The 23,876-nt window shown below is 36.9% G+C and overlaps 2 protein-coding genes across 2 annotated transcripts; both read right to left on the reverse strand.

Moving 5' to 3' along the window:
- Positions 1-6,842: 6,842 nt before the first annotated feature.
- LOC311581059 (olfactory receptor 52P1-like) lies at positions 6,843-7,796 on the reverse strand (the record flags this gene model as incomplete). The annotated part of the gene is made up of 1 exon (XM_084752995.1): positions 6,843-7,796. The coding sequence occupies one exon, from the start codon at positions 7,794-7,796 to the stop codon at positions 6,843-6,845; it is 954 nt and encodes a 317-aa protein (XP_084609121.1).
- Positions 7,797-14,465: 6,669 nt separating this feature from the next.
- Positions 14,466-15,413, reverse strand: LOC311581182 (olfactory receptor 51B6-like; the record flags this gene model as incomplete). Its single annotated transcript, XM_084753211.1, has 1 exon — positions 14,466-15,413. The coding sequence occupies one exon, from the start codon at positions 15,411-15,413 to the stop codon at positions 14,466-14,468; it is 948 nt and encodes a 315-aa protein (XP_084609337.1).
- Between the last annotated feature and the right edge of the window lie 8,463 nt (positions 15,414-23,876).

Below are 23,876 nucleotides of genomic sequence, written 5' to 3' on the forward strand. Positions count from 1 at the left end.
TGGGAGTTAGATTGTATACTTCACTTCTAAGAGTGTGTCCCTGAGAACAACAGTGTTTGTTCACAGGTTCATGGTGATGTCATGGTTCATATACCCCTCAGGAGTATGTGAAATGCATTGAGGATTTTCCTGTCCGGTACTACAGATGGGCATTTCACTCTCTTCAAGTCTTAAATGATCCCTAGGGAAATAAGCTGGTTGAAATAACACATCTTTTTTTTTTTTTTTTAGAATATCAACTACGAGAGAAAAAGGAAACAGAGAAATCTGAATAGAAACTGAAGTTTTATGACAGACATGACAATGCTTAGCTCTTGTCAGTATAATCATACTTTGTATTCCTCTCAACCTATAGAAGATGTAAGTCTTTTTACCAAAATCCTATTATTGCTTATTCTTATGTCCTTCTTGTCACATAAAATAACTGACAAGGAATTTACGTTGAGTGGTTCTGAAAAAAATAATATTTTTTCTCATATGTGTGATCTCTATTTTGAATAAACTGGGCATTTGAGAATGTGGCATATGTTGAATGGTGCATCAGTAATAGAGAAAGTAGATCTGGACCTTGCTTTGTATACATCTACATCCATGCTCAGCAAAGATAAGCAGTGTATCACCTGCTGAGGGACTTACCAGGGAGGATATTCTGTATTAATTGGTTCTTCGGCTTTGGTTTTTTACCATAACATACAATATCCTTGTTTACCTATTATCTGCGTGATAGTAACAGCAAATATAACTCTATAAGTAGATTTATTTCTATACTTCCTAGATTTTATAGATGCTACATTTAAGATTACCACCAATATTCATTTTAGGATAATTTGCCACTCTAGTGGAAAAATCACTGCACTCGGGAGGCAGAGGCAGACGGATCACTGTGAGTTCTAGGCGAGCTTGGTCTACAAAGCGAGTCCAGGACAGCCTAGGCTAACACGGAGAGACCCTGTCTCAAAAAAATAAATAAATAAATAAAAAATAAATTAAAAAAAAAGAAGAAGAAGAAGAAAAAAATGCACATTCTCAATCAGGTGTGGTGGCACAGGCCTGTAATTCTAAATCCCAGCTATCAGGGAGGCAGAAGGAGGCAGATCTCTGTCAGTACATGGCCATACAAAGTGAATCCAGGGCAGACAAGGCTACACAAAGAAACCCTGTGTTGAAAAACAAAACAGACAAACAAACAAATAAAAACCCCACATATTCTCTTTGTGTCTATGTCTGCTTCTGGGTCTGTCTGTCTGTGTGTCTGTCTGTCTCTCTCTCTCTCCTGTGTGTGTATGTGTGTGTGTGTGTGTGTGTGTGTGTGTGTGTGTGTGTGTGTATGTGTGTATCTTAATGGGGATATCAGGGAAGAATTAGAAAAATGAAAACATGACAAAAATATAGTTTTTAAAAAATATTTTAATTAAGGACAAAAAATTAACTTAAAAAACTACATTAAATAAAAGGTAAAAATCACAAAAGAAAAGATTAGTATTCTAACCTGACAAGATGCTAAGCACATGAAAGCACTTGTGTTCCAGCTTGCCAATCAGTTTGATTTATGGGTCTCATACTTCAAAAAAGAACACACACACACACACACACACACACACACACACACACACACACACACCAATAAATAAAATTTTACGTTTATTGGAGTTTCCTGATAGTCCATAAATTTTCTGTTATTATTGGATAAATTGCATGATAAATACTAATAAGCTTATGGTGGCTAATTGTGTTCCTCAAAATAAGATATTCTTGTTGATATTCAAGTTGTTTGCTCTCTCAAGTGCTGAGAAAGCAGTGATGAAATCCACTCTGACAGCTGTGTCTGTGTTTATTTCCTTTTGCTTTTGTAGCATCTCTTCTGAAGATTTTCTTTAAGCAGAGTAGTTGTTTGGATTTTAATGAACCGGTCCCTTCTTTGTTGTGAAATCACACATTAACCCTGTCAAAGTTCTTTACTCTAAAAATCAATTCTATGCTAAACATGATCACTCTGAGTTTGTTATTGTTGCTTTTGATGCATGGATGCAGGGAGGGGGAATCTTTTTTCCATTCTCAATATTAATCCATCTTTACATTTATAGTTAAACTACATTTCTCTTAAGCAAAATATAGTTGGGTTTGTTTCCAATGCTTTAGAGTGTTTATACTTGTGGTCATTAATATAATTGCTTTATGAATGTCTTATTTCTATTAGTTTCCAATATATTGCCTTTCCTGGGGTTAATGATTCCATGTAACACAAGTTATAATGCTGTTGCTTAATATTGATAACATGCATATTATAGATATTCAGCTTACTGAAGTCTGACTTTATCTTATGTTATGATGAATTCCAAGTACTAGTGTCTCATTTTCCCTTTCAAGGCTTTTGTGTTCTTTGTGGGTGAGATTACACTATACATTTAAAGCTATGACATTTTATTATTTATAACTTAACATTTAATTTTACACCCAGGCAATTTAAATAAAAATAAAATAATGATATACAATAGCAACTATTGTTGATGGTTGAACCTAGATTGTTATGTATTCTAGCCATGTTTTACACCATAGCTATGTCCTAGTCTTCTTCCTTTTAGATGTTTTTAAACATCATTGAGTATGCATGTGCATATTCATGTGTGTACTGTGTGTCCATATGTATCACTGGACATATGAGGACATCTGGAGACAGCTTTGTGTTTCAGTCCTTTTCTTCCACTTTGGTTAACACAGGGTCTCCTGTTGCTTACCACTGTGTACCTCAGGCTAAGTCATCTCTATGATTCCAGGGTCTTCATGTCTGTCTGTAACTCTGAGAATGTCCAGGGTAAAATCTCTGGGGTAGGATGCAGATTCTCTTCAGTTTTGTTACATCCTTTGTGTGGCCAGAGCTGGTAGATCAGGCAACTGATCAGGATTGAAAGCAGAAAGAGGGAAAGGACCCAGGGATTCTTCTCTAGAGACTGTCTGTACTGCGGAGAAAGAGGAAAACTTAAACTGCCCACAATTTCCCTACAGCTTAGGCTATAAAAGAGGTGTCTAGCTGGACACTGCAGCGGGTCCATAAAAGGAGGTGCTCTGATCTGTAGATAGGCCTCTTGTGGAAATCTACAGTATGTTAATGTAAACTTAGGCCTGTTAGTCTTAGAGGACTGATGGTAAAGCCATGAGTCAGCTAACTTATTTGTGAATACACAGAGAAATAAGAAATAACAGAGTGATAGAAAATAAACCACTCAAACACACATACATTCAAAAGGTGGATGAAGTCAGGCATCTTAACTCAACTGAAGTTAAGCTTTGCAATTTCAATGCTGTTTATTGTTGGTCACCATACTTATACTTCTGAGAAAGAGGAAGTACCTCATAGTCAAAAAAAGGCAATTAATCACAAAAACAGATGAATTCTAAATCACGACAGGTTACATGATATAAAGCTAAACACTTCTTATCTATGTATCCATTACATAAGATTACAGTAGGTTCAGAGTGACAAAGGTTGACAAGGCCTAAAGGTTAATAGGGTCTAAAACTTACAAGAAGATGACTTTTCAATGAGGACTGAACTCGCTATACATTATTCAGCTATTTCTTAGTTCATAATGAGTTCAGGACAATAATTTAATCGCTCTCTCATTCTAAGAAACTGAGTAAATTTAAAATGACAACATAGGATACCACAAAGTGACAAGGTATAAGGAATTATAATAGAGCAGTCTGTATATTTAGACATTAAGGTTCATGCTTAATTAAGACATATCGAGGTACCCCCATTATATCTTGGGTTCATGGTATGTTTAAACCAACTTGCCCATATTTATGGTGAATACCAACATTTGTGTTGCTATCTGGAGGAAAGACTTATCTGGGTCCACAAATCTGCTTCAGGCTATGCCCTAGTGAGGAATCTGGAGGTCCACAAGGGTTTTTATTGCAGCCACAGACTCACTAAACTTGTTTTAGGATGTCTAAAACAATTTAGATTTTTAAACAATTTGAATCCAATCAGGAATTCCATGATCAGGGATTAATTCATCTGAACAACAACAACAAGATCCTGTAGGAAGTTTTCTCAGTCAGAACTGGTCAATACCCAGAAAGTGACAGTTCACACAAATGCCAGATATTTTGTCTTTTTGGTTTTCCTAGACAGGGTTGCTCTGGGTAACAGTGGCTGTCCTGGACTCATTTCATAGACCAAGCTTGTCTTTTATTCAAAGTGATCCACCTGCCTCTGCCTACCTGAGTGCTGGGATTAAAGGCATGCACCACCGTGCCTGGCTCTAATGACAGAGTTTAGAAAAATGCAGCCATGAACCATCGATGTGGTTGTCAGAGGTTGCCAGGAGTTCTAGGGTGCATGACAGTAGAGAGACTGCGAAATCCCAGATCACTTCCAGAGATCTCTCATGCCTACTGAGAATCCCTAAATCATTAGCTCTACACATCGTGTCAGATTCTAGAACCAATTCTGGGGGGGTTGCATTATGGTACAGGCCTTGCAAAATATTGGATTATCTCCTAGAAAGCCCACATGCCTAATGAGCTCTTGGCACCCTAGGCTCTCCTATCTCCGTCTCCCACTGTGCCATGGAAGGACTCAAAAAAGATAGACACAAAACTCATATCTTCACTGTGTGAGGCAAGCGTTTTATCATGTAGCCATATTTCCACCCCCTGTATTTTTTACTTTTACTTTTAGTTCTTTGAGAACTACTATACTGTTTTTTTTTTTACTTATTTTCCCCCTCAACCCAACTCATTGCAGATCCATATACACCCAACATTATTCCGTTTTTGAACACATGAAATACAGTTTGTGCTGTACTCATACTCTTGGATGTGTGGCCTTCCACCAGAGAGTGGTCAACATACCAAGTACCACATTTTTATGGAGACTGATACTTCCTCTCCAGAAGTTTTAATTGACAACTGCTCCTTAGCTAGGAATTAATGAATATTTGCAAAAAGTAATAACTCTGAGTAATCAGTGATCTCTTTTTACTTAAAAATTTAGGTTTGCGCATTCTATTTTATGTGTAAATAATTTGTCTACTTGTATGTATATGGACCACATGTGCTTGATGCCCACAGACATCCAGAGAGAACATCAGAATTCCTGGCACTGAGTTAGTAGTAATGGCCGTGTGCATCCATGAGTATGTTGGGAATCCAACCTGGATCATCAACAGAACAACTTCTCTTATCTGAGGCAACACCCCAGCCACTCCCTGTTTATTGAGACCACATTTCGATAAATTGCCCAGAATGGCCCTCAACTCACTCTATGGTCCAGAAGACCTTTAACTTAAGATCTTCATATCACATACCCAAAATTAACTGAATAATAAGTTCCAGTCTCATAGGTTATTTTACACTGGGTTTATCATATATCTATTAAAATTGCTTATGTAATATTCAGGATAGCAGGCAAAATTAATTAGATTTAATTATTATAATGCAAGAGTGTAGAGCATTCATCTAAACCATGTCTTTTTCAGCATTAACAGTTTGTTATTTAGGGAAAGCAGAATTTCTTTCATTATTTGTTTTATAATGTTGATACACAAAGCTTTGATTGGGAAAAATGGGATTCTTTTAAGGAACAAAAAGCTGAGTTTGATGGTAAATACACAAAACGTGTATCTTTCCCTATTAGGATATATTGTTCATTTGTGTCTCACCATAGTATCATAAAATAAATCTTGAGTTTTCAAAAACACACAAAATGTGTTCTTCATACAGAATATACAGTTTGTACTGCATTTTATACACTCTGGAAAATCTGTCTTTTAGGTATATTTAGACAATTCACATTCGCTGTGAATTTCCCTATGTTTGAACAATGACTACCATACTTGAAATAATTTTCTATACACTCATTTACTAATTTTTCTTCCTCTTTTTATATTTTCTATATTTAAACTAACATTGTTTAGCATTTAATACAATTAGTGTTTGCCAGGGCCAGGAATAATCAGCATGCGAAAGAAATCACCTACGTTCATTGTCAAACGCCAGTACATGGTAGCACAGCAAGAGGAGGGAAGATAGGCTGGAGATTCTCTCTCATCCTTTACAACATCTAAGATGTTCATCCTTCATATTCATATCTTATTACTTACAGTCTTCTGATGAGACCTGCTTGGAGAATGTGTTGTGTAGTAAACAAAGAATAAGAAAACTCACACATTTTACCTCTACTTAGGTTATTTTGAATTTATTTCTCACTAAAATTGGATCCCCACTTTTGAAGCTCACATTTCCTTCCATCAGAAAACTGTTTATAACATTTATCCAGAAAATCATTCAACTTCCTGTTTGCCTGTCTCTAGAGATTTCAACTTAACTCTGGTTCTTTTGCCTATCTGATCCCAAGGTAGTGTGGCAGCAATCTAAAGCATATTTTTTCTGATAAATAGAAGAAATATTACCTGCTTTAGATATTTTTCATATTGATCTTCTGCCTTTAAGGATAGAAGTAATAAATTTAGCATACTGTGTAATGGAAATAAAACTGAGAACAGCATATGCTTTTTACAAATCTCTCATAGATACCGGAATATTATTTTAAAGAAGTTCAGATATAGATATAGTAAAGAAAGTAGATAGTTAGAAATTACTTTAAGCTAAAATTGTAAAACTTGTTATGCTTGTTAAAAAAACATTGTACAGTTCTATAAACATTTTGTATAAAATAAAACTGAGTAAATGTAGAGGCATATAATGTCATAAAATATAACCTTTTGAAATATATTTTAGGTCAAAATAAAAAACTGAAAACAAAAGTTAACTATTCTTAGTGTGCCATGACTCCACAAAACAGAATATGCTGAAACAAGTTACATGGGAATGTTTTAATTTTCAAGAAGTTTCTTGTGTGTAAAGAAAAGATCTCTCACCCGATCACGAATCTGTTTTGTCTTGACACCGTACACCACTGGATTAACTGCGGAAGGCAGTAAGAGGTACACGCTGGCCACAATGATATGGACACTTGGTGGGACCTTCTTGCCGATGCGGTGAGTCAGGAAGCTGAACAGTGCAGGTATATAAAAGACAAGCATAGTGCAGACGTGTGCGGCACAGGTGCCCAGGGCTTTAGATCGGGCATTCCGGGAAGAGAGCCGGAACACTGCCTGGAGGATTTTTACATAAGATGTTGCTATGAGTCCTAGATCCACTGTTATCACTGAAAGAGCCACTGAGATTCCATATGCTCTGTTAATGAGTGTGTTTACACTGGCCAGCTTCACCACAGCCATGTGTTCACAGTAGGCATGATGGATGACATACTTTGTACAGTAGGGCAGCCTCTTAATTAGAAGGGGACATGGCAAAACAATGAGGACACCTCTGAGTAGGCCCACTGTACCTAGTTTAGTTACCATAGATGTTGTCAGGATGGATACGTAATTGAGAGGGATGCAAATGGCCACAAAGCGATCAAATGCCATGGCCACCAGAATGGCTGACTCCATGGTGCAGAGTGTGTGTATCAAATACATTTGCGTTAGACAGGCATCAAAGCCGATCCAGTGTGCATCAAACCAGAAGATGCCAAGCATCTTCAGAGCTGCAGAAAAGGCCAGGCACACGTCATTCATTGCCAGCATGCAGAGGAAGAAGTACATAGGCTGGTGTAGGCTTGGCTCAAGTTTGATAGTAGCAATGATTATGCCGTTCCCCAGCAAGGTCAGGACAAACAGGAGACTGACAGGGATGCCAATCCAGCAGTGAAAGCTTTCCAATCCAGGAATGCCAACCAGGAAGAAAGATGTAATCTGTTGACAAGTACCATTGCCTGCCATGTTAAAACTCAACATGCTATATGTTTGATAGAAAATACCTATGGCAACACTCTATAAATAGAAAACAGCATTGCAAATTCTTCTTTGGTCCAGCATCACTTGAAAACACTTTCCCAGAGGATCTTACTCAACCAGTGAAAATGTTAAGGTAAATGACTTTATACTTTAAAATTTAGCATTTCAATATGAAAGGAAAGTAGATTTATTCATTACTTTTTCTGAATGCCAATGATTGCTTCAATATGCACAATTTTTCTTCTGTAGTACTAGATCTGAGGGAAGATAATGTATATCTTTGTCCTTGGTGGTGATTTTCTTCTCAAGAAATGAAATATAAAACAGAGAATGATATGAAAATAGTTACAAATACACCTTATTATTCTACCAAATGTGAAAACATGCTGTCCTTTTGAAGTTAAAATTGTATCCTTAATGTAACTAAATAATTAGACATTTCAGTAGGATCTGATAAGAATAAAGAACATAAATTAGACAGAAATATTTATCACTCTTCAAAAATAAAGTCAAGCATATTATATTGCCAACAGGGAAATCATACATTTTTCCATTTCCAAACTGTGAGACCCTTCAGTGCATAAAACAGGAAAAAATGCATGAGCAGAAAAACATTGTGGAAAGGGAATTAAAAATACAAATGAGGGAAACAAAGGCAGATTGGCCATTCCAAAGTTGCTTTCCTTGGAAGGTGGCAACAGAGAGACAGCTCAGTGTGGTAATTACTGAATACCAATCACCAGTTCACTTATTACTTTACCAATTAAGGCAGAGGGATCTTTTACATGCTGTTGCTTAAAACTGTCATATTTAGGAAATTTCATGCATGTTTATTAGCTAACAATGCCCTCTTATCATTTCTGTTTAACAATATTAAATCCTTAAAAATATGGGTTGAAGAATAGGTGAATAAAAGCACACAAAATGAAAAATAGAAAGAACGCACAGCCGAATGTTTAAAATTGTTACTTGTAAGCCTGTGATTTGGAAATAAGACCAGTCTACCTGCAGAGCAACAGCTCTCTAGTCAGCCCTTCCTCTAATGCAGGAGGCTGAAGACCTCAACAGTTCAGGGTTTTCATCTCAGCAGTAAGCCTGAGGTCTTAGGACCTCTCTTCTTGCTATTTCCTTCAGCTTTTACAATCACCCTGAATCATTGCTCTTCGGATCTAGTTTCATCTGCCCATTTCATAACATCATTTCATTCATGTGTTCCTTTGCAGTCTTCGTTGCCTAAATATTTCAGTAAGACTTCTGAAGAGACAAACTATTTTTTCCTACTTGTCTTTAAGTGTATTTCTAAAATAATTCTAATAAAGAACCAAATTTGTTTCAAATATTAGAGAAAAATCATAGCTTAAACTTTTTGTTAGCTATAATTTAGAACTGAAATTGCTTTGCACCATTGAGGCTTATAGTGTTGATGACATGAAACCAAGGCAAAGCTATAACCATTAATGTTTCAATTACGTAAGGGTGTCATATTATCATATTTATCAAAATCTGCTATTTGTAAGTCCTGAAATGACCTCTTTGATCTGATCTGAAATAATTAACCTTATAAAAAGCTGATTGGAGCATACAGGACATCATGTTAAGCAGAAAGTTGTGACTGTAAGGTCTCCTAGATTTTATCATGAAAATCTTTCTAAAGAGGATAAATGAACTATCCCTGATTATTAAAACCTTATCATTTTGTTTCCAGTAAGTTTACTTTCATCATGATAACATGGCTGCCTTATACCTAGAAAAAGAAGAAAATTGACTCCGTCTATGAGAAGCTTCTCGGCAAAGCCCTGGAGGCACAGACTTGCACACCACATAGGAGTGATATTTCCTTATCCCCTTTGCCCAGAGATAGCACCATGCTCCCAGGCTTACTTGAATGGACTCCCCTGCACTATAATCTTCAGCACACAGGTAGCTGTCAGGACTACTCTTGCCTCTAACTTCTGTTGACAGAATTTTCATCTTTCTAAACTCAAAACATAATTGAATTGCTTCATAGAGCCTGGAACTCTCACCTTAAGAGCAGATGACTCACAAGAAGACTATTGCACTTTGGTGCAGTTTTCTTTTAATATACTACCTATTTTATCATAATGTATTGCATAACACATATGAAGATACACCAAACTAGATTTCTTTAATGCCAGCCTTTCATCAGTCATAGCTAACTTTGAGATTATGCTAGTATTCTCAGCTAAGTACCTGTTGTCATTCTTGCTCATCATGAATTAAGTTCAAAAGGCATTTATAAAATTCCAATAAAGACATAATAAATTCTTACAAATCAGTCGTTCTGGCCTCCTCTTCAGTCTCAGAAGCATTTGAGAGGTTTTCCCACCCTTTTTCTGTGCCACTTGTCTTTCCACAGATTTCAATCTCCATTAGCTCCAATTTCCTCAATAGACTGGGTTTTGTCCAGATTATTATACAGTAATTTACACAATTAGAAACAATCCTGCTTAAAAAACTGTCAATATTCTTCCTTGAGCAATAAAATGTTCCATGTTATTTGTGTCCTTGCTACCAAACCAAGTTTATCAAATTCGTATTTTCTTCATCTAGATATGTAACACCACCAGGGTCTGTATGGATCTTTCTCTCTGGTTTGATTTTGTCCCCTTCTCTCTATCATTGTCTTATGTCCTATGAAACCAGGTTGTTTCATATAGCAGAGAGCACATGACCAAGTTGGTGGCTACAGCTGCTAATGTGTTAGCCGAAGGCTCAAGGGATACCTAGAATCAAAGGTAGATAATCCCTGGGGGGATGCAATATTAAAAGGAAAAGAGAATTGGTATAGCTTGAAACATGCAATGTCCCTCGACACTGCCATGTTATCCTTATACACCCCACAGATATGGTATAGTTTGTGAATTTGTCGTCTCCAGAGCACAAACTTTAGTTTCTATTGAGTCATAACCGAAAAGAAAAAAAAAACCAAATTTGTTCTCTGGGGAAATCTGTGAAAAGTCTTAGAATACATCAAGGCAGTTCTGAAACTCTTCTTACATATTTTAAACTGTATAATAATTTTATGTATAAGGTGTTCTGATCAGACTCAGTCCCCTAGTTGCTCTCCCTTAATTCCCTATACCTTATCCATTTTTCCTACCAACCCCATGTACTTTGTTTTAAACCCATGGGGTCCATTAGATGCTTTCTGTATGTGCATTGATGTAAGATAATCTTCTAGAACATCAGATTTCTTAGATCACATCTCTGAAGAAAAATGATTCTCACCTAGCGGCGGTACTCCTTGAGCCTCTCCCTCATCCATCCCGGGATGCTGGATTGCTTGATTTTATGCAGCTCTTACACAATCGGTCCCAACTGCTGCAAGTTCATATACCCAGTGGCCATGTTATAACAACAAACAAATACAGTTTTATTAGTTGTGCAGTCTTTTCTCTCCCTTTTCCATGATGATGCCTGAGCCTTGGAGAAGAAGCTTCCAGGTCTGTGAAAGCTTTCCTGTAGGGAACATGCATCCGGGAAATACCCAGTTTGATTTCTCTGTGCCTCATAGCTCATGTACTTAGTATCTTCGTTCTAAGGTCTTCCTGTCACACTGATGAGGGTAACAAAGATCAGTGGCAGTAGCCCATACTATTTAAGGAGTTCTAGGGGACCCATATTACCAAAACTTCAAAAATAAGTATATTTTCCATACCTAGAAATGGGCTTTTATTTGATAGAATATAGTATCTTGGAGAAGTTTTATCCCACTATTACCAGGTGAGTTTTAAAATCCTCTCATCAAATCCTCCCAGTTCTGCAGTTTCAGATCTTACACTTATGACAGTAGTGCATACAGGTTGCACTTGTGTGTGGTGTACGGTACAGGTCCTGTTGTATTGTTTTATGTATTAAGAGTCAGCTACTTGAACACAATCAGCATTTGATTTGGAAAACTGTCAACTTACAGGAGCTCATCCTCGGAGAATTCTTGAATTGTGTTGATGACAGACTATTTTCCTGGAACAGTCACTCTGTTTCCAGAACTTGGAGGCATCGAGAAGATGTTCGGAGTCTCTTTTTACCCTGAAATATCTTCCTGGGATTTGGAGAATTGTGAGATTACTTGAGTACTTTACTAGTTGAGAAAAGGTAGTGTTGAAAATCCACAGAAATAGAAGAAATCCCATGATTCTTCAAATCTCAAAATTATGAGATATATTATCCATTCTCTTCTTATTTTTTCCTCTTCTGTGATGTTCCCTAGCAATAGATGTGTGGGCTTTGACATAAATGTATCCACTTGGTCTGAGGACCGCACGCACTGTTGATCTCAGCAGAGTGTTCAGTTGTGCTTTTCTTTGATGGTCTCCACTTGATGTGAAGAGAACAGCTTCTTTGATGAGGTTGATAACTATACTTATATCTTCTTTTTTAAATTTATTCATATTACATCTCAATGGTTATTCCCTCCGTTGTATCCTCCCATTCCTCCCTCCCTCCCATTTTACCCTTACTCCTTTCCCCTATGACTGTGACTGAAGGGGACTTCCTCCCCCTGTATATGTTCAAAGGATATCAAGTGTCTTCTTGGTAGCCTGCTATCCTTCCTCTGAGTGCCACCAGGTCTCCCCATTCAGGGGACGTGGTCAAATATGAGGCATCAGAGTACATGTGAAAGTCAGTCCCCATGCTTCACTCAACTGTGGTGATTGTCCTGTCCTTTGGCTAGATCTGGGTAGGGGTTTGAAGTTTAAGGCCTGAATTGTCCTTGACTGGTGCCATAGTTTGAGAGGGACCCCTGGGCCCAAATCTGCCTATCATAATGTTCTTCTTGTAGGTTTCTAGGATGTAGCCTCTATCTCTACAGCCTTGGAGATTTTAAATTTTGAAATAGCAGGTGCCAAGTTCTTTCCATGCATTAATTTAAGGACTAGCCTTAACAACAGGAAAGTATTCTATTTTAAATATCACATAGGATTAGACAAAAGAATATAGGGAAGACTGGTTTTTAGCACAGAATTTTAGAAAACATCCAGTGCCCATTATTTTCAGTCAAGTGGAGCTAGATAAAAGGTTCACAGAAATCCTCATTTTGCAAATTGCATTATATTGTACCTCTTGGACCTACCTACTACTGAGAGATTCTTCAAAGGCCATGATGGATCCAAAACCTGTTGTGTCACTCAGCTCTAGGCTCCATTAAAAAATATCTGAAGCCCTATCTGTTTTTTTTCTTCCTCCTGTAAGTTTTCTCTGATTTCTCCATCCTCTCTCTTAAATATAAGGAAGGAAAAATGGAAAGAGACGCTTTGAGTATTGACTATCATACGGAAATCAATTTATAGATATTTCAAAACTGCGGTTACCCTTCCTTGGAATGTGCTGTACCTATTTGCGCAACACAATTTGGACTTGGTAGGTTTAAAGAACTGACACATGCATATCTGTGAGCAAAAACAATTAGTGAAAAATAAGTCATTTATCTAAAAAGGAAAAAAAGAGAGGTGTATGGAAAGGTATGGAGGAAGAAATGGTTTATTATATTATAATCTCAAAAAATTAAAAGAAATAATTAAATTAGAGAGAACACAAAGGTGGGCTAGTAGAAAATAATGATTGGATCTGAGTGAAGTTAGGAGGTGAAAACAAAATATATCCTATGAAATTCTCAAAGTATTAATAAATACCATATCTTAATAGTAGGAACAGGCATCAATATCAGTGTATATACAAAAGTAAAGAAATATTTCCCTTGATGTAAGATATACCTCCAGAATTTATGTCAAGAGAATAAAGAAAACAAACATCTAGTTGTTAGAAGAGTTTTATTTTACTTTTAAAAATATTTTTTGAGTTTATAGTATAGTTGCCTAATTTACCTCTTCTTTTTCTTCTCCACAAACCTTCAATATACCCCTCATTCTCTTTCAAATTCATTGATCCTGTTTTAGAAATTGTTGTTATATATGTGTGTATGAATTCCTAAATATATTTCTGTCACTGGTTTAGTCCATATAGTGGCCATCTGGTATTGGATAATCACTACGTATATTCTTTCCTGGGGAAGAGTACCTGTGCTGTTCTCCAAATAGGACCTTTCATATCACTTCATTCAATGAAAATGCCAACTCCTACTCAGTGGTGTCTAGAACCAAATGCAGGAAGATAATGGTTGTCTGCAGCAGAATTTTATGCCTGGCTTAAATTTCTATAGTTGGTTTTATTATTTGATAAATGTTTGTCAAGTTTGTAACTGGGCAGACTTTTTGGGCATGCTCTTCCTAGGGGAACCACTGTGAATTGAGGGCTATGTCCAGCTCATTTCACTCCATGCCATTTTCTAGAAACAGCAACCAAAAATATTAGTCCTGGATAAATAAGGGCCAGCATGGAAAATTATGGTCTTGATCCAAACACTTGTGTGCTCTACTCTCAAAGACTATATACAAATGCACATGCCATAAGCTTACAAAAACAAATGAGTTACCTTAGTGGAACAGTGAACACCAAAGTGAGATCTTTAAATAGTGCTTAGTATTATAAATATAATAAGGCATATTATATCAGTATTAAACAACAATCAAGTTTCAGAGGCATTAGTATGTTTCTATTGAATTATTCTGTGTGGTCTCTCCTGCCTGAAATGTTGTCAACTTGTTCCAATTTCAGAAGTAATCAGAGTCAGAGTCATGCTCTAGAACAAGGCAGGGAGAATAAACGGAGCAAACCACTCTGAATCTGTTTGGTCTTAATACTATAGATGACAGGGTTCATAAATGGGGGGAAAAGAAAGCAGACATAGCTCATTGTGATGTGGACCACATGAGGAACATGCTTTCCAAACCTGTGAATAAATGTCAAACCAACCACAGTGACATAGAAAACCAGGATGCAGCAGATATGGGAGACACATGTGTTGAGGGCCTTGACCCTCTCGTCTGTAGAAGCGATGCCCATGACAGTCTTGAGAATCAAAACGTAGGAGAAACAAATAATAAAAAAATCTAAAAGCCCCATACCAAATACAACCACAACTGGATAGAGACGGTTGAATGAGATGTCGGCACAGGCTAGCTTGATGACATCCTGGTGCAGACAGAAAGCATGAGAGAGTACATGGGATCGACAATAGGGAAACCAATGCAGGCGAATGATTATGGGCATGATTGATAGTCCAGCCCTTGTCAATACACCTATGCCAATCTGCATTACCCTAGTGTCAGTAAGGATGGTGGTATATCTTAACGGGTTGCGAATGGCAATGAAACGGTCATAGGCCATGGCAAGCAGGACCCCTGACTCCACAATAGAGAGAGTGTGGATAAAGTAGGCCTGAGAGAAGCAGGCACCATGGCCAATCTCCCGGTGATTTAACCACAGTACGCCCAGCACTGTGGGCATGGTGGTCAGTGTTACTGCAAGATCCGTAGCTGCCAGCATCCCTAAGAAATAGTACATGGGCTCATGGAGGTTCCGGTCATCCTTAACGAGGAACAGAAGGGTGCCATTGCCAAGCAGGATGGAGATGTAGGCCACCAGCAATGGGAGGGAGATGAGGTGATGGGCTTTCTCCAGACCAGGAAACCCAGTGAGCAGGAATGGGCAGGCAGAGGTATTGAGCCAAATTGCAGGCATTGCAGAGGAAAGTTTCCCCATCAGGTAAAATGATAGAAATGATTTCTGTAGGCTTTACCCCTTGAAGATGCCACCTGCTGTGTGGATGTTCAGTGGTCCTGCTTTCCAACAACAATGGCAGTACAATCATTCCTGGGAGCTTTCTAAATATGGAAACATGGGATAGGTAAAGAGCAACTCCATCAGTAGAAGAAAGGATAAAGAAACTGGTACATATACACTATGGAATACTACTCAGCTATTAAAAACAAGGAATTCCCGAAATTTGTGGATAAGTGGATTGAGCTAGAAATGATCATAACGAGTGAGTTAACCCAGAAGCAGAAAGACTCAAATGGTATATACTCACTTATATCTGCATATTAGCCCAAGGGGCATGTCCCACGAAAGCCTTCACTTACCAGGAAACTGAGACAGAGGGGAGGACATTCTATTGGGACTCTTGATGAGAGAAGCATGGGAGAATGGCAAAGTAGAAGGATCCAGAGGGTCCTAGAAACCTACAAGAAGAACATTATGATAGGCAGATTTGGGCTCAGGGGTCCCGCTCAAACTAAGGCACCAGCCAAGGACAATACAGGCGGTAAACCTTAAACCCCTACCCAGAGCTAGCCAATGGACAGGACACTCTCCACAGTAAAGTGGAGAGTGGGATATGACTTTCTCACATACTCTGGTGCCTCACCTTTGACCATGTCCCCTGGAGGGGGAGACCTGGTGGCACTCAGAGGAAGGACAGCAGGTTACGGAGAAGAGACTTGATACCCTATGAACATATACAGGAGGAGGTAATCCCCCTCAGGAACAGTCATAGGGGAGGGGAATAAGGGGAAAATGGGAGGGAGGGAAGAATGGGAGGATACAAGGGATGGGATAACCATTGAGATGTAACAAGAATAAATTAATAAAGGAGAAAAGAAGAGCAAGTCTACACATTATTCCGAACTCAGTCTAAGATTACTGGGTGTACATTATAGATAAGCTATGTATGAAAAGCAGATCTAAGTCAGTGGCTCTCAACCTGTGAGCTATGACTGTTTTGGAAGATGAATGATTCTCTCATAGGAATCTCATTTAACAGATTATGCATATCAGATATTTACATTACATTTCATAACAGAAGCAGAATTACAGTTATAAAGTAGCAACAAAAATAATTTTATGGTTGGAGGCCACCACAAGGTGAGGGGCTGTATTAAAGGGACACAGCATTAGAAAGGTTGAGAACCACTGATCTAAATGAAAATTTTGTAAATCCTATACTCTAAAGGAAGAAACCACTATAGTCGAGTAGCATTCTGGTTGGTGTTTACAAAGTATTTTTTGTGGTATTATTCATTTTTACTGAAAGTGTGGAGATTTGACCTGAAGATTCTCCAGAATAAGTGAAACCTAGAAGGTTAGAAAATAGATAAGCATTATTTGAAAATCAAGTATTGATAGCTGATTGCAAAATTATTCAGGCATATAAACAAATAAATAAAAGTTGGTTAAGTGTATGGATTGACAAATGACTATAAGGATTATTCCATTGATAAAATTCTAGAATTTGGAGAAGGCTTCAAAATGTCATAAAACTGATGTTCATGCATGTGTCTCCAAACTGAGAAAATCTCTGTGTTTTAGCAGTGTAATGTTCTAGCTCCTGATAAATACTTCAAAAAAAATCAGAAATTCATTATATGTACTATTTAATTATATATACATTATATCATATTTCATAAATTCATAATGTACAGGCAATAAAAGAGATTATGATAATGACTTGAAGGCACTATTTGATAATACCAGATATATGAATATGACATCACTTATTTAGAGAAGCAAAAAAAAAGTATTGATTAGACATGCTCACATGGATATTTTTATTGTTTGATAGTTTCATACATGTACATTGGTTATGTTTTAGAAGCTATGGAGTCAAGTTGTATCCAAATATACTGAGAAGGCCTCTGACTTGAAATTCTAAGGTATCATTGGGAGAATACAGGCAGACACTTTCTAGCATCATCAGAAGAAAATATGGCCATATTCTTTTATGTTTGGTATGCATTACTTATCTCACATGCTGTGCAAACTATACTACTATACTCCTGTGTACATTTAGACATTACTCACATAGCCACTTTCATCTTGCAAAGGTGTACCCAAGATAACTGAGCTTCACTCTTCAAGATTTGCCCATATTACCCTGTTTTTTTTTCCATTGTGGAACATTTTAATATACATTCAAGAGTTTTTAAAATGATAATTTAGTTACATTACATCTGGAATGTTTTCTAATAGTATTAAAACTGGAAAGCGACTTAATATTTGGGGTTGTCATGTATAAAGATCTTAGTGACTTCTTTCATCATCTTGGTTTAAACACTAAGCATAAGAATGAATTAGAATTGCTAAAGAGAATGATTTCCTCTGTTTGAAGCTTTTGTTATTATAAAAACTTACAGTAGATACATATCTCTCTTATGAGAATTTTCATGTGTTACTAATTTCTTATGAAGCATTTAGGGGAAAATGACATAACAAATGGAGGTTCGACTTTAAGCAAATATACTGCACTAGATTAAAATTAGGCAGCAGAATTTGTACTGTCTAGCAAACTAAATTTGTGGAGTGGTAAGTGACAAATTTTGACATTTCTGAAGATGACATTGATCCTGGGACTGGGGAAATAGCGGAAATCAATTTTTTAACATGTGAGAAAAGTAGACACATATAATTTTAGAGAAGAAAATCACAGGGTTAGATGAATAAAGGTTAGAAAAATAAAAGTTCAGACAGAGAGGCAAAAGTATATAGAAACACAACTCATCTCAATGGCCTTTCTTTGTTCTTTCACTTTTTATGCACCTTTAGTATAGTTTTTACTATTATTAACATTATTATAAGAATTGAAACTTTTACATATGTATATAATGAAATATACAATCCTCATTATCTCCAGAAACTTCCCCCATACCCTGGACAAAACTCAGTGCCTAACTTGATGTCATATATATATATATATATATATATATATATATATATATATATATATATATATATATATATATATACACATCAAAATAGCCAACTATGAAAGAGGCCAGGCTGGAAGAGCGTAGGAGTCTTAAAGACTATGACCATCACCTGTGGATTCTTGGCAGACAATCCCATTGTTTTTCTCTTACTGAAAAGTCAGACACCTGTTTCCTATTTTGCCCTGTCCTGGTACCTATAGGACTTCTAAGAGAAAATACACTACATACCCTTACAAACCTGAGATTTTGACCTTGTTCATTCTTGGATGACATTTTTAGGAGCTTCAGATAGTTAGAGTTGTGAAGAATTTGGCCATTACACACTTTTTTCAGGCACTGAAACAAGCCTGGCCTGTAGGAGCATTTATTTCAGAAGCATCTCCTCAGGGATGAATTATAATTAAGGCATCTCATTTGCGCTTCCTTCCTTGTTGTCTTTTCTTTCCTTCCTCTCTGTCTGTCTCTTTGCATGTTCCCTCCCTTGTGTGTTCTCTGAACCTATGGGACTTTACTAACAGTTTCCAAGTCTTTTGTCCATATTAGGGCTTTGACTTGAGCCTCTTGACAGCATGGTTATCTAATGTATGGAAATTGAAACACACTGGTTAGAAATATGAACTACAACCAAGTTTTGGGGAATGTATATATCCTACAGTCTTTAAGAAATCTCAATCCTCCACCTACAATGGAAAATATATGTAAATAAGAGACTAAGTGGATAGTTTTGTTCAATTAATCCATTTCTCCTAGCCTGGATGCCATGTCAGGCCCCGGTGGGAGGGGATGTGCTTAGTTCTGTTTTGACTTGGGGTCCAGGGTGGGTTGATGCCCCTTGGGGGCCTCCTCTCATCTGAGAAGATGTAGACAGGGAAATGGGAAGATGAGAGCACAAGGGAGGGACTTGGAGGAGAGGATGAAGGGGGCTGGGATCAGATGTAAAGTGATTATATAAAAAAAAATTAAAATTAAAGAGCCCCCAGGAAATAAAATTCTACCCAGATATTTGTGTTATTGTTAATCAGCCAAGCTTCTACATTCACCAATGGCCATTTATTTATTGTAGTTACAGATTGGGTTCTTCACGAGCAGATGTTAATGGCATAGTTGGAATAACAAATAGCCAAAGCACTATGAATGTAATGTTTATGTAATTCCTGATTGTTTCATGGTTCTTCTTGCTGAAGGTAGTATATTCTATGTATGTGTAACAGCATAAATGGATATGTAAAAAAATATTTAATAAAAAATGAGAAAAGAATATTCTCTGCCTTTCAATGTCTAAAAAAGTTTTTTACAGGAAAATATATATTATAATTAAAAAGTAGGCACTCCATCCCCTGAGCTCCATTTTATAGCCCACAACTCTGCCTGCTTTCCTGGAGGCTGCACTAGCATCAGGGACCCCATGTAAGACTCTGCTCTATGGCCTAGGCCCATCAACTCCCTTTAAAGCACAATCAACAGTCACAAACTACACCACATATCCTGGGCTCCATTTTCCCATCCACAACTCTATCTGCCTCCTGGAGGCCACTCCAGCACCAAGAACAGCAAGTAAGACCCCTTCTTTATGCTCTTTGAAGGCTAACTCCCATTAAAGCACACCCAACAGCTGGTACCTGTACCCCATCACCTGGGCTCCATATTCTGACCCACAACTTTAGGACAAGACTTCTGCTTTTCTGGAGGCTACACCAGTTCAAGGGACCCATGTGGCAATGTTGGCAGCTAAAACCCCAGAGGTCACATAGGCCAAAACAAAAAACAAACAAACAAACAAACAAAATACAAAATAAAAAACAAAAAACAAAACAGTAGCAACAACCTACTGGACCAGAAGACTCTGAGCACCAGAACTCCAGACCACTCAGGTGAGAAGCTATATAGGAGGAAACAGAAACAGAAAATGATCTTAAATCTAATCTTATAAAGGTGATGGAAGCCTTTAAAGAGGAAATAAATAAGTCTCTTAAGGAAATGTGGGAAAATACAATCAAACAAGTAAAGGAAACAAATAAAACAGTTCAAGACCTGAAAATGAAAGCAAAAGTAACAATGAAAACACAAACCGTGGGAACCTTGTAGATGGAAAATCTGAGTAAGCATATAGGAACTCCAGACATAAACATCACCAACAGAATATAGAAGTTGAAAGACAGACTCTTAGGAATAGATGTTACAATAAGTGAAACTGATACACTGGCCAAAGAAAATGATAAATTTAAAAACTTTCTGGCACAAATGACACAGGAAATGGGGAATGCTATAAAATGACCAAAACTAATCCCCCTCGGGAACAGTCATAGGGGAGGGGAGTAAGGGGAAAATGGGAGGGAGGGAAGAATGGGAGGATACAAGGGATGGGATAACCATTGAGATGTAACAAGAATAAATTAATAAAGGGAAAAAAAGCTTTAAAAAAAAGAATGATAGGAATAGAAGGAGATGATTCCTGCTGAAAGACCCAGAAATTTTCAATAGAATAAAGTTTCTCCTAGCCTGAAGAAAGAAATGCCCATAAACGTGCAAAAAGCGTACAGAACACCAAATAGATTGGACCAGAAAAAAAAAAAACCTCATCACAAAATAACCTCAAAATAATCAAAAGACTAAATGTACAGAACAAAGAAAGGATATTAAGAGATGCAAGAGGAAAGGCCACATAATATATAAAAGGCAGAACTACTAAAATTACACCAGACTTCTCAAGAGAGACTCTAAATGCCAGGAGGGCCTATGCAGACGCGGGGTAAGGAGTTGGTGTGATGGTTCCTGGGGAGAACTATTTCTCCTGCTCTCAGTATTCCTTAGTTGCTTGTGGTTCTTTGTGTAGAGTTGTGGCCTTGTGATCGGTTTCCCATCTACTTTGTCATGTCTACTGAGGAAACCCTTTTAAAAATTGTGTGGCATTCTCCTAGTGGTGATGAAAACATGTTATAAGTTCTTGTCAACAGAATGTCTGATAATAACAACAAAAAATATAACAGAAAAGGAAAGTCAGTGACTTAGAAAAGTTGGTGCAAATAAGTTTTGGATTTCAACGCACACATGAAGTTCCATGGAAAAATACTCAAATTATTTTTATGATAGGATAATTGAAATTCTTCTAATGGGCCACCAAGATGGCTCAGTAGATAAAGGTACTTGCTATCAAACATTATAATCTGAGTTCTGTCCCTTAGACTCACCTGGTGTATGAAGAGAACTGATTCTCCAAAGCTGTCCTTGAACTATTATACATATGCTATGGCATAGGCATCTGTACACATATATAAATTCTATGTGTATGCATATGTGTGTGCTTGTGTGCATGTGTGCATTTGTGTGTGTGTGTGTGTGTGTGCACGCGTGTATGTATGTGTGTTGGGGTCTATTACTGGCCCAGTACTCACAAAATAAGCAACGAAACCACCTATGTATCTGCTTGTCTGTGCCTACTCAGCTTTGAAATTATGAAAGTATGCTACTCTTCCCTGATTTTATTTATATCAGATCAAACTCAGGTCTTCAGACATGCAAGAATAGTATTTTACTTAATGAATTTCTTCCAAGTACCACAGATTTACATCGTAAAGAAAACATATAATAATTTTCAAAAAGATACCTGTACTTATGTGTTTATTGGAATACCATTCACAGTAATAAAGTCTATAAACAACTGTACTTTCATTGATAATAAAAATTATGTTGTACTTCCAATGAAGCTTAGTCACTTAGGGGTTAAGATGTATTTAGATCTAGACAGATATTCTAAGTTGATACTGATAAGATGTGATGGAGATTGATTTACATTCAGAATTTTAGATGCACCAAGATAGTAAAGATGTTTTCTTCAAGGCTGTCAAATACAAATAGCCAAAACACTAAGAATGTAACATTTATGTAATTCCTGATTGTGTCATGGTTATTCTTGCTATAGGAGGTTTACTGTATATATGTATAATAATATAAATATATATGTAAAAATAAAAACAAATAAATAAATATTTTAAAATTGTAAAAAAAAGATTTGTTCTGGGGATTTTATTGTCAGCTAAGAGGACTGGACAATACTGTATGGCTAAAGAAAGCATAAACTCTATTTCATTTTAGCTACTTCTAATATTAATATTAACTTTATTATCATTGAGCACACAAAGACCATACAAGAAAAATCTTGGGCCAGTTATAAAATTATAGATCCTATATAATGTGATAGATCTATGATTTAATACTGTTGGCATTGGGATGGTCGGATAAGAGGATAAGAATTTGTTATCCCAACAACAAGGTCTCTTTTTAAATATCCTGTAAGCCATAACTCGAAGTGTTTTTAATTAAGAAAAACACCTGTTTTTATCCATTTTGGACCAAAAAGCCTTTTTGGGTTTTTTGTTTGTGTTTTCCTGTTTGCTTTTAAATCCAAGACCTTGGACATGCAGACAAACAATGTTATTACAGAATACACCACCAGTAGCTCTCCAAATGTTTTATTTTTAATTAAGAAAATATTGTAGGTTTCTAGGACCCTCTGGGAGAAGCATGGGAGAATGGGGAAATAGAAGGATCCAGAGCATCCTAAAACCTACAAGAAGAACATTATGATGGGCAGATCTGGGCCAAGGGTCCTGCTCAAACTATGGCTCCAGCCAAGGACAATACGTGCAGTAAACTTTGAACCCCTACCTAGATCTAGCCAATGGATAGGACTTTCTTCACAGTTGAGAGGAGAGTGGGGTCTGACTTTCACACAAACACTAGTGCCCCATATTTGACCATGTCCCCTGGATGGGGAGGCCTGGTGGCACTCAGAGGAAGGATAGCAGGCTACCAAGAAGAGACTTGATACCCTATGAGCATCTACAGGGGGAGGAGGTCCCTTCAGTCACAGTCATAGGGGAGGAGAGTAAGGGGAAAATGGGAAGGAGGCAGGAATGGGAGGATACAAGAGATGGGATAACAATTGAGGTGTAATATGAATAAATTAATAAAATATATTTTAAAAAAGAAAATATTTAGAGCTTCTAAAGCCAGCCTACTAGATTGAAAGTGTACATTAAATAAGCAATAAAGTAGTGAATGTAAATTAACCTCATGATTAATTTAGTATGAATTCTCTGTTAGTAGGAATGCAATAGAATCTACATAATAATCAAGAATTTGCTACTAAATTTATATGACTTGACAAGAAACAGTCTCAAGACTGTGTGCATCTTTCATAATAAAACATTATCTTTAAAATAATATAATTAAAATTTACCTATGTTATCTTAAATAGTGTATTATTCTGTTTGTATGTGGTATAAAAGAATTGTCACAAGATACATTATTTACCAAAATATCCCAAGTTAATTTTTCTAAGGTAAGAAGTTGTTGAACCAAGATGATAAGGCTATACACATAGTGTTTCATATTAACAATTTAAGTGTGTTTCTAGCTTTAAGGAACATGACAAATGTAG

Source organism: Acomys minous (assembly GCF_964271855.1).
Source record: "Acomys minous genome assembly, chromosome: 2".
NCBI classification, from domain to species: Eukaryota; Metazoa; Chordata; class Mammalia; order Rodentia; family Muridae; genus Acomys; species Acomys minous.